Genomic DNA, 15,937 nt, shown 5'->3' on the forward strand with positions numbered 1-15,937 from the left:
CACACAATGACGTGGTTTGAAGCACTGACTCCCTTCAATTGTGCTGCCTGATGAACTCATTTGTCTCAGACAGCGCGAGGAGCAAGCTGAACTCAGGCGCAGAGGCTTCTCTTAGTACAAAGAAATGTTTACCGTTTAGAGTTCCCAGTCCAGACGCGCTAATGCGCAAATCGCCGTGGAATATGTTTATCACGATTTTTAATTTGTACTTGTGATCGTTTCTATAAAATCGTACGCTAGAAACATGGTGGAAACAATGTAAGTGAGCCCGATTGGGATTCTATGCCGGTATTAGTGGGAAATAGAAAAGTACGGCCCTTAGCTGCAAGAAATAGTGATTCTGATTATCAAGCCGCTGTTGATGTGACGCATATTTTGTATTTCACAGGGATACCACATAACTAGAGGTGCTCATTAGCAAAGTATGACGCGTTCAAAAGCACTCAAGTGCACCGCTATGCAACCAGGGACGCCGCGGCCCGCCATTGTTCTACAATACCGGTCGTTGCTGCACAGGCATCACCATTGTAAGTGCGAATTTTTTTAGATCGGAATTCGTGGAAAATAAAGGCAACTGCCTATGTAATATAAGTGTTGCGATTTTAAGCAATGCATGTGGTGAACACAATAACATGCGCATTACGCAAAGCAAATGTCAGCATGCAGCTATAGAAGCATGATATTAGCGTAAAGTGGCTCGCTTTACTGTATTTTTTTGCGACATTGTATGCCATTCTAAGATTATGATGTCTGGTTAAACCGCGAACACCATGCTGACTTTATCGGCATAAATTATGTTTTTTTTTATTTCCATCAAAATATCATGACACATTCTGTGTGGTCGCGGTCCCTTTAACCATTGTTCAGCAAACAAAATAGCAAGGCCCAGAAACAAAAGCGCAAAATGTACTCGCAAATAGACGTGGAAAACTCAGTAAACAGCATGCAAAAGCAGGCCACAGGTAACACATCGCCCGGTAGTGACAAGGGAGGCGTAGCCGAGAAGGCGCTAGCATGAGGTGCAACTTATAGAATACAAGTACCTGGGGCGAGGCGACTACGTGACACAGACATGCACGCATAGCGTACGAAAGATAAAATGGGTGATTGATGAAAACTGCAGGAAAAAATGTATGCCGCCAGCACAACCTTGCACACTTTATCCGCGGAAAGTGTGTTTCCGCGAGGAAATTTATATATAGAAGTTATTCACATGGCTCCTTTGACTCTGCAATGCCGCCGGATGACAATTTGCTACGTAATCGGAACATGTCCAGCTCATACTTTTGAGAAGAAGACCCTTGCCATGGGGTTAATGCGTCTTGAAGGGCATGCGGTAGCGCCGACGCGCCCTTGTGTTCAAGTCGGAGCCGCTTGTTGATCGGTGCCGTGTGACCAGAGCTGTTGTCGAACGTTGAGGACATTGGGCTGGTCGGCCTAGGCGGAGCTGCAAAGATGCACAGCATGTGCATGCTACAAATAAGTGCTGCAACTAAGAGCTACATCTATACAATAGGCCGATATAACAGCGAGTTGCCTCACACCTCAGCTGCGCAAAGGGTGTCGGTTCAGTTGTTCTTACAACGATGAACGACAATGGCCATTGGAAGAACCCTGCTTGTGACCGATTTGAGTGCGTGTTCCCCTTTTGAAAATTTCAGACAGTGCAGAAAAATGAAATTATAGAAGCGCTTACGGCACGTGTGTGTTCAGACACCATAAGAATAACGCACCCGTGATGCCCTGTATGTATCTCGACTCGTCCATTTCCTTTCCAAATCATTCACGGAACTGTGCGCCAGCTCATTAGCCGTGATATATAAAGTGTGGCGTTCGCTTCTAAAGGAGGCAGCGCTACGCAATAATAATAATAATAATAATAATAATAATAATAATAATAATAATAATAATAATAATAATAATAATAATAATAATCAATCATATATTCATTACATTGGCCCGGAACACTACGGAGCCTTTGTACTTGCGCGCTTAAAGAATAATTCGCAGTAGAAAATGTACAAAGAAGACATGTGGCAGAAGAAAAAACAATGCCAGATGGAGAAGCAAAAGGGGAAACAAAACGAGGAGGCAGGTGTAAAATGGAGTTTCTCATAGAACATTACTATCTACATGTATACAAAAGACGGAAAATCAAGGTTGAACTATGTAAATACAGGCAGAATACTTATTACGTGCTTTTGCAGCCGAGCCATAGCACCATCAATAATGCAACAAGGCCGGGTAGAAATGCGGACTGTTCCCTCTTATACTTTTGCTGCAAGGGAAGTTGCACAGGATTTACAAGCTACGGCCAATGTATAACGCCGTGGACCACCTTAGAGAGGAACAAATGGTCTAATTTATTATGGCTTGATTTTAGAGGTGTGAGCTGAGATATACTCGAAAGAGCTTGACTGTGGTCGCCAGAAGGGCAAAGGCGATGCTTGAAAACACATATATAAATTTATTTGCGACACGTTCAATGAGGTCAGAATTAGATTCACACGTTCCACCCCATACTACAGAGATATACGGTGGTAGTGGAAAGCACGCAGTAGAATACAACTTTAGAAAGGCCACAGGGGCGTGAAGGTCATGCGATATACGACAAACAAGGGTAAGCTGTTTCAGATATCTAGCCTGTTAAAAGAAGCATGGCGTTTTGTCGAAGTAGACACCAAGATCTTTAATTTCATCGATCCTCGGCAATGAAGCATCACGAAGGGTGTATGGAAATTTCACATGGAGCGTTTTCCGAGTATTTCTGAATGCTACGGCTTTGGAAGCAGCAAAGAGTAGCGTTATACATATATATATATATATATATATATATATAAAGATATACATAAACGCTAGTCGTCCTCACGCTCTGAGTAAATGAAGTGCGCGCGCCAGGTCACCGGCCGTCGCACCACGAGGTTCTTGAGAATATGGTGTCCGCCTCTTCGGGGACAATTGCAAATATTTTGGCGACTAGGATCAACTAGTAATTGCAAGATAGCAATGTGCGGTTATCTTGAAGCCCTTCGAGCCTCACGTGCAGTCTCGGCAACATTATTTGGAAGGAATGAAGCAGTTGGTCGATGCCAACCGCGTGCAACGGACAAGCGTTGTGCAGTGTTTCTCAGTTCCTGCGGTTGCAGTACGCACTTTATTCTGCGGTGTCTTCTTGCCACCGCAAAGCCTACGGAAACTGCTCTGACGTTTTGTCTACAAACCCCCAGGAAGTACTTTAGTGGAAACCATCAGTCGTGGTGAGTTTCTTTAAGTTCTACTCTTGCATCCGCAACGAGGGCAAGTTGGTTAGCGACTATGTAGCCGCACTCAAGCAGCTCTAAGAACGCTGCCATTTCGGAATGATCCTCAACGACTTGCTTAGGGACCGCATCATTTGCGGTATCAACGATCCTCCAGTGCAAACCAGGCTACTCGAGGACCTTACCCTCACCTTAGGATCCTCAGTTTCTCCAATACTGCCTATGGAATCCGCGAAACGTGATACGTCGGAACTCTGTGCTACTTCAGGAGCGTATTCTACAGCAATTAATGCTATCCAGGCTCCTCATACAAAGCATGTTAATTGCTATCGCTGCGGTGACACGCATTACGTGACCGAGTGTGCTCGCATTTATGATCTTTGCCAGTATTGCTACATGAAATGTCATATAGTCAAAGTATTGAAAGCAAAAATATTTATTTCCAGCCACCGATCTGCCGTGCCCAAGGAATAATATCATCAGAAGAACGCCGGCAAGTAAGCTGCACTGCATACACGACATGAGCCAGGAAACCTTGTTGAAATTCCATGCAGCAGCCCTAAAACGTACGGTATGCGGACAATTTCTTGGATGTCACCCGCGCCCTCGAAGGTCAATCGTTTATTATTTAACTTAATATACAAGAACAATTTAAGTTTGAGATTAACACAGGAGTGAGCGTATTCATAACTGGGCAGGAGACATTAGACCGTGAGTTTCCGGTGCTCCATTGCATACCTTGAAACGTTCCACTAAGGAGTTAAAGCGGTGAAATCAAATATGTCCTTGGAAAGGTTATGGTATTAACAAAGTATAACAATAACCAGTACAACCTTCCATTACTGGTCGCACGTGGTAAAGCGCCGTTGCTCCTTGAGCGTAACTGGATGGAGGAGTTGAATATGTCATTCAACAGGCCACTCTTCAGCGTCGCTGAAGTCTGAAGCAGCACCTAGAGAAGCACCGTGCGTTGGTTTCTGATGGGCCAGCAACTATCTAAGACGTCACCGTTAAGCTTGCCATTGAAGAGTTAGTAAAACCCCGTTTTTCAAAGCTATATAGAACAGTTCCGTTGGCGTTTATGGATAAAATGTCTCAAGATCTAGAAATGGTGCAGGGGAAAGACGATCATACAAGCTGTACGCCCGTATGAATAGGGCAGAGCCTATTGTTCTCATCCTAAAGAAGGTCCTATTCGCATCTGTAGAGACTACAAGGTCACTGTGAATGCCGCTGCAATTGTGGACGAGTACCGAATTTCAAGGGCTGAAGAGCTGTGGACGAAGATGTTAAATGGGACCAAATTTACAAAGCTAGATCTCAACGATGTTTATCAATAACTGCTCCTCGACCCTGCATCTAGGATTTACTTAATTATCAAGACACCAAAAGGTCTCTTGGAACATAACAGACTTCTTTTCGGGATTTCTTCTGTGCCATCCATTTTCCAAAGCGAAATGGAAATCCTTCTTCAATGTCTACGCCACGTTGCAATCTACTTTGACGAGATCTTGTTCAAAGGCACCGACAACAGGGACCATGAGAACAATATCTCTAAATTGTTCCAACCATCGCAGAAGACCAGCTTCAAGCTAAAATATTGCAAATTCCAATTCATGATATCATCTGCCGACTACATAGGACACGTCATTGATGCCGGTGACGTGGCCTAGGTGATGAGTGCAGCCAATGGGCTCCACCTTGCTCCAAGCAAGGCTGAGGTAGTTCTTTGCGCCCCTGTTGAAAGCAGCTACGGAGTGTCCTTAGCTTGGTGATCTACTACGGAGTATTTTTTGCCAAACCTATCTTCAGTTCTCAATCCGCCTCATCAACGTCTGGCTATTAATGTACCATAGACGTGGAAATAAGAGTATGAAGATTCATTTCTAGAAGCAAAGCGACTTAACTATATGTGATGTAATGGTTCACTTTGACTCCAAGGAATAAGTTTTTCACATCTGCGATGCCCATGGGTTCGAACATCCCGTCTCGTTTGCATCCGGTTATTGCAAGCTCGACAAGAAAGCTTAAGCGTCATTCTGTAGCGTTGCAAGATTCTACCAGTATTTCTTATCAAGACATTTTGTCGCTGTGGCCAAGACTAGTCATTTCCCGAACGTAGTTCTCATAGAGTTGTGCATTTGGCCTTTATGCTATCTGCTTGCAACGATACCTTGATCTATACTCGACGAAGGCACATAGGGCATGCTGATGGACTGAGGCGTTTGTCACAGAAATGCGAAAACTTCTCAGTCGAACGTCTCTCACACATATTCATGTTCGAAGAACGTTACCTTCGAGTTTTGTCATCTGCAGCAGTAGCCAAGGACTCGACCAAAGACCCGGTCTTGCCTAGAGTTCGTGATATACGTTTGCAATGAGCTCACCTTCCACAGGAGGCTTCGTCCCCGATCGCAATTGCAGACAAGAAGTCGTCACCCTCATTGCGATACCGGATCAGATGAGCCAAGGCAGCGCCGAAACTCTACGTCTTCTGGCGGTGGTTGAAAATCTTGGGCATCCATTGGACACACAAGAGCCAATAACCGAGATGTTCATGAATTATGGTGTGAACCGAAGCGTGGCTGATGTTCGCATGCTCTGCCAATTCATCGATTATTATCCCGCTTTCTTGTTTAATCAGCTCACTAACATTTGCGGTTGTGTTGAGGGTGATTCCATGGTGGCTTTGGCCAGGTCTTGTATTGTATCTGCAGCTTTCACGTCCTTCTTTGAACCATTTCCTCCAGTGCTTCACAGTGACCAATGAAATACAACGTTCAACGTACACGGCAGCCGTGCGGCGACTCATTTATTTTTGGGAAACACCTTCAGCTGTGAAAAACCTCACTACACTACGCTGTTCAACTTTTGGAGCGTCCATTATGTCACACAAACATGTTCAAGGCAGTGTATGAGAGCTTTAAAGAACATTTATCCTCAAATCTGTGTGTCACTTTTGCACATGAGAGTGTCTGTGTGCTACGCGCATGAACCGGACCATTATTGCGCAGGATGGATTGGCTTACTTTTATTTGACTCGCCCTCGTACGTTAGAAATGTGAAGATACAATGAAATGTACAAATGCGAAGATACCGCTTGATAAAGGTAAAAAAGTGTAACAGGAAACAAAGTTCACGGAGCGTATACACAATACCTCGCAACAAGATATTTAAATATACGTAAAGGCCTCCAATAAATCTGCGCGTCTAAGAAAAGGTTACTCCGTATAATGCGTCTAACAAGGCCAATAAACACGTTACGCAATCACAGATCACAGAATCCTAACGCTCGCGCCTCCCCCTCCCTCTACTCACCCTGACCTATCGCGTGCGACGGAAGGCGGCGCGCGTCTGCCCCGCTTTTCTTTCTTGCTCACTCAATACAGAGCCCCTATCGTCGGCTTGTCCTGAAAGCGCCAGTGGCTACGCGGCCACCTAGATGGTGGACCAGGTCCTGCATCTTTAGCGCGCTCAGATTGCCAGAGTTATATACGACGGTACCATAGTACAATCGTATAATTGAATTAGGCTCTCATAAAGATTAATCAAACACTTCCTCTCACTACCCCATGTTCTGGGGATAGAATTTTAAGCAGGTTCATTGTTCTTAGACATTCTTCCTTAACATATTTAATGTGTGGAAAGAAAGTAAGGCTGGAGTCAAGTGTAATACCTAGAAAGTTATGCTCTTGGTGGACAGGTAGTTTTTGTCCACACAGTTAAACACAAGGATCTGGAATCAGGCCTCTCTTTCTTGTAAAAAAAAAACAATAATGTTTGCGGGGTTGATTTTAAACATGTTTTTGTCTGCCCCCTTGGACACCTTGTTCAACTAATGCTGTACCTGTCTCTCGCATACTGCGATGTTACAGGATCTGAAGCCCATAATGGCTGGTGGTAATGGAGCATGAAGCGTCTTCCCGTTCACGATAAAGAGCGCGCAGCTAAGCACGCATCCCTGGGGTACACCAGTTTCTTGTGCAAAAAGTCGCAACAATACGTTGCCGATTCAACAAATAACTTTCGATAATGTTGCGTGTGTGCCGGACTGCGTGTGGGCCGGACAGCCGACGGAAGCCGTTGTGCCACCGCCCCTTGACGCGTCACGTCGGCAAATGTGTTCTTGGGCAGGTAGGATACCCGCCTCCGTGCCTTCTTGATAGTTATTTTTTCCTCTACTTTTATCATCACAATCTCTTTTTTTTTCAGAGTGGGCACAACCGTGAGTACGCGGCGAGCTCCCCATCACAGTTCACACAGTGGAGAATGTTCTCGCAAGATTTAGAGGTGTGTTTATGGGCATTGCATTTCGCAAAGGTTTCGCGGCCTTGGCAGCTCTGTGAACTGTGGCCGAAATGTTGGCATTTGAAACATCTGAAGGGATTTTGCACGCGTGGCCTAACACGGAGCTTGGTGTGCCTGGCCTCTACAGGCTCGGGCAGAACTCTTTAGCTGAATGGGAGTATTAGGTGCTTGGTTTGAATTTATTTGCTGTCGCGCCTTATCTTTATTCGTTTAACGCTGATGACGTTGTGCCCACTGAAGCCCTCCAGGAGTTCAGCTTCAGAAACCTCAAACAGATCATCATCTAATACAACGCCACGGGTGGTATTCATAGTACGGTGTGGTGTTACTGTTACTTGGGCATCCTCAAATGAGACAAGATTGGGCACTTTTTCGTACTGTTTCGGGTCGCGGAGCTCCAAGAGAAGATATCCGCTTGCCCTCGTCGATGCCTTGTAACCTGTACCAAAAACTTCGGTAAGAGACTTCGAAACAAGGAAATGGTCAAATTGTTCGCACTGGTTTGTCTGGTTTTTCAGAATGAATGATGTGGAAATGAGGGAAAGATTCTTTTTGCCGACTAAAAAACTGGAACACCTCCTCCGCGCGCCCTCTTTTCTGAGGGCGATCATGGAGGGGGGAAGGAACTAGCCATAAGGATATGTTGAGATTGGAGTCCTACAAGGGGACGCTGCAGGAGCCGTGAAACAGGTCCCGCAAACGCCAGCTGTTCGTTACCACTATAATCGAATATGACAATCTAGGTAGGCTACTCACACAGGGTTAACCCTCGCTGCCTAGAAAATGGGAAGTGATGCAGGAGAGAGAGGGCACGAAACTCTAAAAGTGAGAGAGAAAGACCAAGCTTGGAGATGAGGATAGGAAAAGGCAACTACCGATTTACCCCGGATGGGTCAGTCCGGAGGTTCCGTCTACGTGAGGCCGAAGCCAAAGGGGTGTGTCGCCTCCGCCGAGGGGCCTTAAAGGTCCAACACTCAGCATTGGCTATATCCCCAGGATCCCCTTTTCCCCGTACATGGCTAAGCCATGCACGGTTAGACACAGGAGGGTCCAACCCTCATATGCTCGGGTACATGATGTCGCAACACACCAAACACGCCTGTTGATGCAGACGCCCCTGCGGGAGACAAAGCTATGTCTGACGACCCAACATTGACCACGATATTGTCAGGAAGGTAAAATCTTGCACGGTGTACCAAGGACATCAGCGTGTGCCGCAACCACTGCTATCAACGCCTTGGCTATTTCCTGAGAATCCTTGGTCACGCCTGCACATCAATTTCAGCGAGCCGTTTCAAGGTTATTACTACTGCGATAAGAACACCGCCCCCTCCGCGAGCCCTTTCGATAGTTACGGTACACGTGGAATTCGGGTAAGTCGGTTAAGATTTCGGCGTGTGCAACTTTATTGTTCAACCAAGTTTCGGTTAGTATCAATACGTTGCTCTCTGATGATGAAACTACGTTCGATATGAGTTCGCACTTTGAAAGCAAACTGCGAATGTTGGTGAATATCACGGAAAAGGAGATAAGATTGTTTAGTGCCAATCGCTCACGTTTTGCTGGTGCACGGTGACAGAACGATTGCTGTGCGATTTCTTTACCGGTGTTGAATGAAACATCGAAGATGTAATGTTGCGAGCCGATGTGAAGGTTCCTAAATCTCAAGGAAAACTTTGCAAATGCAATTAGTTGTTACCATGCGTGTCGAACGCAATGCGAAAAGTGCTCGCCAATGCCAAAGTCAGTATTTCTTTAGTTTATGGCCATTTGCTTCTTATTGCTTCCTTAGTTTTATAACACGTGCAATTCACGATGGTGGAACGATTCTTACCAACAGAATGACGACCGAGGTGATGAGCTCTTTCTAAGTCGCGAGGTCCCACGGTTATTTCCAGATTATTTTGAAAAAAGTTAATGATTGCATCTTCAAAGTCGACCCATGTCTCGCTGTTATTAGGGTCGCATATGTCGCAAAAGATTACCTTATTTTGACGTATTCTGTTTTCGGCGTCCTCTAGGCGGGTTTGTAATTCTTCAATTGTTCGAGTCATACTGCTGGTGTCTGTTCGAATCTTTTCAATGTAAATGTATACGACATCGCTCAGCAAATCCTGCTGAGGATCCGTTTTAGTGCCATTTCTAAGCTTCCATAGCGCGCTGCCGCTATTTTCGACCAGCCATCACAAGCTTAGTAAAAGGTAGCAGACCAATCGCAGACACCGGCACCACCCTCCTTATTCGGTTATTTACTTTCACTGTGCTGGCTTGGTCCCATTAAAACTCTGTCCGCTTGAGCGTGCTGCTGGCCTCTTGTCAGACAATCAGGTAAGGACAACCTCTCAATGAAGGCAATGTTGTTTGTTTTTAAAGCAAGAAAAAAAATGACCTCCTGTAAACCAGGAGAGCGTTCGACTGGGCTGTTCAGGCAACGCTGCGGGTCACTGCTCGATGCTTGCGTCAGCGGCAACGCCAGTTTGGCGTCAGATGTTTGCAATAAACACAGATTGGGATAGTTTTACGTTACACGGCTACCTTACTTGACGTTTGGCTAGCGGCCAGCTCGGTTAAAGGCCGCACAGGAAATTTTGTGCAATACAGAGCCAGCGTGACGCTTCGTGTTTGTCCTCCAATACAAAGTTCAGCACGTGTTTCAAATTCACCGCTGTGCTTCCGTTTACCGAGAGACTGCCGCCGTTTGCTCGCTGGCAGCGGCTGCGGTCGTAGTGAAACCGAGGACACGTCACACTTGGCACCAAACTGCGGAGGTTCGATGAGCAAGGCCTTCTTGGCAGCCGAACATTTGCGTCGAGAGTTCTTCAGTGCAGATTTCGGCGACACCTTGCCCTGCGAGTGTGGGCATAAGAATTGGTAACTTCGTAGCCCCGCTGAAACTCCTCTTACCGTGTTTATGTTTCAAAGCGCCACTTCGTAAGCTCGAGGCGGCTTTTAAAGGGAGACTAAAGGCAAATACTAAGTCGACTTGGACTGTTTAAATACCATTGCAGAAACCTCGCAACGCATGTTTTGTGCCAAGAAAAGACTTAGTTTATGACAAATTTGTATCTGAAGGGTCTGAATACCTTTTTCGAAATTCATATCTCCCGCCACCCAATCGGGGGAGTGGTGAGGTTGCATACGCCATCACCGCCCTTTGGTGCTGCCGGTGAGTAAAACTGCGCCTGACAGACGCCGGCACCGAGCCACGACAGAGAGGCGGATTCACTGCTGCAGCTTCTTTTTGGTCAAGTGGCACAGATCGTTCGGACATCCCGCGACATCTCATGGAAGTTGAATTCTCTGCTACTTGCAGTTTGTCCGAGTTTCGTCAGCCAGAAAAACCCGTGCAGCTCTACGCGATCAGGAAAGTACTGAAACGCGAAAGCGTGGGCGGCGCAGAGTCGAGTGAAAACAAAACCTTTCGACCGCCCGCGTCCTTTTCAACGGTAATTTCAATGAGTTCTTTTTTCTTAACATGAAATGGAACTGGACAAGTAGCATTTTATTTCATCTTACAAAACAATACGAGGATGTTTTTTGCAACGAGTAGTTGAGTACCAGTGACAGAATTTAAGTGAGGAGTGCTTTCGTCATCGGGCAAGTACCTCAATGTCCCGGGGGAGTCTCTAATCATGTCCTGTATTTACCTCGATTTCTCGATTATTAAGGCTCGGTTCGCTATAATATACATGCCTTAGAGATTCTCGAGCACCAATGTATCACTTTAGCTTGACTTAGTATTTTCCTCTATTGTCCCTTTCAGTTTCAAGATGCCTGAAAAAATTTCTTCTCTGTTCACTGTAGTCTGAATGTGGTAGGGTAATGCTCCTGGTTGTAAGATTTCATTCTTCTAATTTTATTTTATTTATCTATTTACAGATACCTTACAGAGGCACCGTGGAGTATAGTGTAGAAAGGGGTGGCACAGTAAAGGCTTATATACAGATCAAAATACATCGACACTTAAAGAAAATAAAAGAACAATTACCCCACTGAGATGCACTCACATACACAATGAAAGCAAGGGGTGGGAAGGATAGTAATTTCAAGCACAAAGGCTATAACGAAAAAAATAAGAACCATAACTCAAAGGAAACACTGCTATGGAGAATAAAAAATCAATCACTAAATATATCTTTCCCGTCAGAAGCATGAAGAAAGGTCGACATATTGGCAACAGTACTATGAGCAAGGGCATGTGAAGGCGGCAAATAGGAAACATTGGGTTCGGGAGCATAGATATACATATTTTTTTGAAGACTTACGCGACTTTCGCGCAATCTTGCTCTAACACAAAGGTTGTACGGGAGCTCATGCCGCAAGCGAATAGCTCGTGGAAGAGCCGACAGGTGTGCCAGCCTAAAGTTGTTACGCCGCGTGTGTAAGTTCCATAGGCGAGACAAAGGTGCAATGAGGATATCGTACTGCTGTGAACAAATTTCTAAGATAAAAGAGCAATGTCAGAGCGAGTAATTAACAGGCTGAAGTGAAAGGTCATGTTTATTTTCTATTATGCTGGATGAGTAGCGGTAATCATCCGCACTAAACCGACTGGCTTTTTTCTGGAAGGCTTCTAACATGGGTTGAAAATACATTGTTGATACGGTGACCAAATAAAAGAGGTCAACTCAAGCTGCGGAAGAATTAAAGTGGCATAAGCCCGTATACGTACACTAGAGGGAGAATTATGTATATTATGGCGTAAACAACCCAATGACCTTGATGCGTTATCACAGATGAAAGTAATGTGTGACCACCAAAAAAGATTCGGAATTAGGTTGGCGCCTTGGTACTTGTACTAAGTAGTACGTTCCACAATATTGTTACCAGTTTTACATAGGCCGCTAGACTTATTTAGTTTACGGCTAAATCTTGCAAGTTTGCTCTTGGAAACTTTTAAAGTCAGCAAACAGGCTTTACACCACTCACAAATACCCGGTGGAAGGGCCAAGTGATCGCTAAGTTGTAAATGGGATGATAATTAATAAAATCATTAGCAAACATGCTTACAAGGTGATATGTTGTCAGAGAAGTCATTATGAGGATGAAAAAAGTAAGTGGCCTAGGACGCTGCCTTGGGGTACCCTAGAGGAAACGTAACAAAGTGGTGAAGGATAGCACCTAAGTGCAGTAAATTGCTTTCGACTTGTGGGAAAATTACGGAGCCGCGGTAACGTAAGATAATCTGGTTTTAACGCAGAGAGTTTTAAAAGGAAACGACAGTCAGCTGCATGATCAAATGCCTTAGCAAATTCAAACGATATGCAATCTTTCTGAATCTTACTTTTCATGTTACAATGCAGGTCAATAATAAATTCAAAGTGTTGAGTCTCGCAGGATAAACCCTTGCTGAACCCATGATGGTTACCAAAAACCTTCTTAGATTTTAGATGAGCGTAACTGTGAGAGGCTATTTTATGGTCGAACATTTTGCAACAAATGCATTTCAAAGAAATGGGGTGGAAGTTTCCAGCCCAATCCTTATTTCCACTTCTCTCTACTGGCACCACCTTCGCTCTCTTCCTGTTGGTGGCTAACTATGCGATAAATAATGATTGTCGAAAGGAGTGGAATAAAATTCTGCTTCAGTCTGATTCTTAAAATTTTTGTAATTATTGGTGGCACCAGAAGGCATTCTAACGCTGTCTATTATTTTAGAAATACCTTCGACTAATTTCGATAGTTGCATGTAGGGGTTACCTCAATTAAGCACTTTGGGAAGATTCAAGTCAGCTTCACTAGTGAAGACGGAAGAATGAGTTGAACGCGTATGGACACTCAGTGTCAATGGGAGTGATTTCATCGTGCAAGGCAAGGTGCTAACTGTCGTAATCTGGACATACTTTCCAGAACTTCTTAGAATTATTCTTAAGTTAGGATACAAAGTGCTGAGAAAAATATTTTGCTAGGCAGCCGATATTGCGTGACAGTATGACTGCTGGCATTCCTCATACCTATCCCAAGCAAACGGCAAACGAAAACTTATCGCTGTCTTATAAAGCCGCTAACTTTCTGTTTCTGAACCTGCCAGAGCCATGGTAAACTACGGATTAGTTTGATCATTCACTGCGTTACCAAAGGGACATGCTTCTTAACAACGTCGAAATTTTATTTCTCAAGAGAACCTAGTTTTCTTCAAATGAGCGACGTAAGAAGAAGGTAATACCATGTTATCAAAAAAGCTATAGAGTTCCGCGTCAATGGTGTTCTAGTTGGCTTTCTTATAACCTCTTTTTTTTTCTCTATATACAGTTCCTACCAGAAAGGGCTACATAGCAATAGTTGGTTCTAGTAATTTGTGGTCACTGAACGCATCTAATAATCCGAGCCGCGATATTGGAAAAGGTTCCTCTAAAGTTCATGAAATGCGCGTAGGAATATTAGCAATACCCCGAAAAATTAAGTCGACAGCAGTTAACTTCTCGGAAAAAGAACTGGTTATATTTCAATAGTCCTGAATCTTTGAAATCCAAGATGTCACGTTCAAATCAATAATTTGACAGTTCTTGAAATATTTATTGTTTATTACGGATCTAAAATAATAGTAAAAGTTCCTTTGAGTTGCAAAAAAGGACAGTAGAATACTCCAAGCCGGTTGCATTCTGGTAACGCATACATGCATCTTTTTTTAGGTTTTGCACAACTGAGCTGAGACGTGATGTATATGGGGTGCAATGTAAAGATGCTCCTGACTAAAGCAGCGACGTCGAGTCATAGACAAACATGTAGTAGGAGGATACTGAAATATAAATGAGAAACGTTGCGGCAAAGCACAGCGCCGCTATGGGCAATGAAAATGGAGGAAAGTAAGATATGTACTCCATCAGAGCAATGTGTCTTTCGTCCGCACCTCACAAGGGAAGAAGAAAGGAGAAAAAAATGAATTAAAAAAACAAGAAAAGGAAGAAAGAAAGCCGCTGCAAGAAACATGTTTACAAATTTAATAAATTCAGCCTCTGCATTAATACGAAAATAAAATCAAATGGTGGCGTTTAACCTCTACAACGTACCCCGAGTTTTTAATGCTGCCATACAGCAGGGCTCTCGGTAAATTTGGAACTGCGGCTCTTTAACGAGCAACGAAGTACGAGCGTCGTGCATTTCGCCTTCAACCGAGATGCGGCCGCCACAGCCGTAAACCGAACACGCCGTCCCCTAACAGGCAGCAGAAGAAAAGAGCCACTGAGCCACTGTGGTAGCTCCATAAACAGAAACGCTGCCAAAACACGACTTAATATACTGTAATTTAGAGAAAAGAAAGTGCAGTGAAGCAGACGAACACGTACGTACGAGGTTAGGGCTTGAGCTGCTGGCGCCCATTGGTTGTGTTTACTGCCCGCGCCTCGACTGATCAGCGGTACGAAGGAAACCCTCATTACAATTGTTGATGGTACGGGATAGCCCGCGGAAATACAGATTTCTAAATTTTTACCTGTTTTCATGGCACACGGTTGTCATCGATAGGACCGGGAACAACTAGGTTTTTTCAACCGTCTGCAGAGGCTAAACACACAGGCCAGCCATGAAAGTGCTCACCGATACTGAAACAGTAAGATGAAAACTTGTTTTTGTGTATCAGGTTCCTACATTTGATCCTATGCATCACGACTTATCGTTATTAAAGAAAAATCGCGGTTCTCCTTCATTTGGATGACAGATTGCGATCTACGCATGACGCTTGTCCGTTTCTATTGTCCAAACACCACAATAGCCTATTTAAAAAGCAGAATATGCCAACAGTGGCAAAAAATGAAGTTTATTTTGCCTACCATTCCATAGTTAGACCTAGTTTGGTAGGGCGGTCGCTAGTGCGGTCTCGCCTAGTAAATTCGCATTCACTTAAAAAAGTTATACGCGACCAGCGGTGGAATTCGAACCTGTGCGCCTCAGCGCAGCAATCCGATGGTCCAACCAGGATCATTAGCTAAATAATTTTGTTATTTGTGGATTTAGCCCACAACTGCCCTTTCTGTCCTCGTTTCGGGTATTTATTACTATAGTATACGTACTTGCATAAGGTATTTACATTGCGACCAAGAGTCATAGCCGCGTCTACAAGCAGAAAACAAACACCTCTCTATGCAGTTATTACAGTAAACAGTTCTCTAAAAGTGAGGCAGATAATACACTGTATCAACAATGCATACCAGCCTGTTTGGAAATCTGTTTGACCATAAAAGTTATAACCGCTTTTCTTTTGTATAGGTCTCTCGTGCGAACAGAAACTAGCTCTTTTCAATGGCCGCCGCGTGTTGATGATTATGATACTATGGCACATACGCACAACATGGGGATCAGCCAAGTTACGTGTTCACTTGTTGATTATGGTGGGATGGTTCATTTGGGTTTAATGGCACAAAGAGAACAAA

At 44.3% G+C, this 15,937-nt stretch overlaps 1 protein-coding gene across 1 annotated transcript in view; it reads right to left on the minus strand.

Moving 5' to 3' along the window:
• Positions 1–15,937, minus strand: part of LOC126524727 (uncharacterized) — a 170,503-nt gene that overhangs the window by 67,546 nt on the left and 87,020 nt on the right. The window contains exons 6-7 of the mRNA XM_072286987.1: positions 10,250–10,415; positions 1,228–1,447 (exon numbers count right to left, since the gene is read on the minus strand). Of these exons, the coding sequence (XP_072143088.1) occupies positions 1,228–1,447; positions 10,250–10,415 (386 nt within the window). The remainder of the gene's footprint in view (positions 1–1,227; positions 1,448–10,249; positions 10,416–15,937) is intronic.

The sequence above is a fragment of the Dermacentor andersoni genome, chromosome 3 (genome assembly GCF_023375885.2).
Source record: "Dermacentor andersoni chromosome 3, qqDerAnde1_hic_scaffold, whole genome shotgun sequence".
NCBI classification, from domain to species: domain Eukaryota; kingdom Metazoa; phylum Arthropoda; class Arachnida; order Ixodida; family Ixodidae; genus Dermacentor; species Dermacentor andersoni.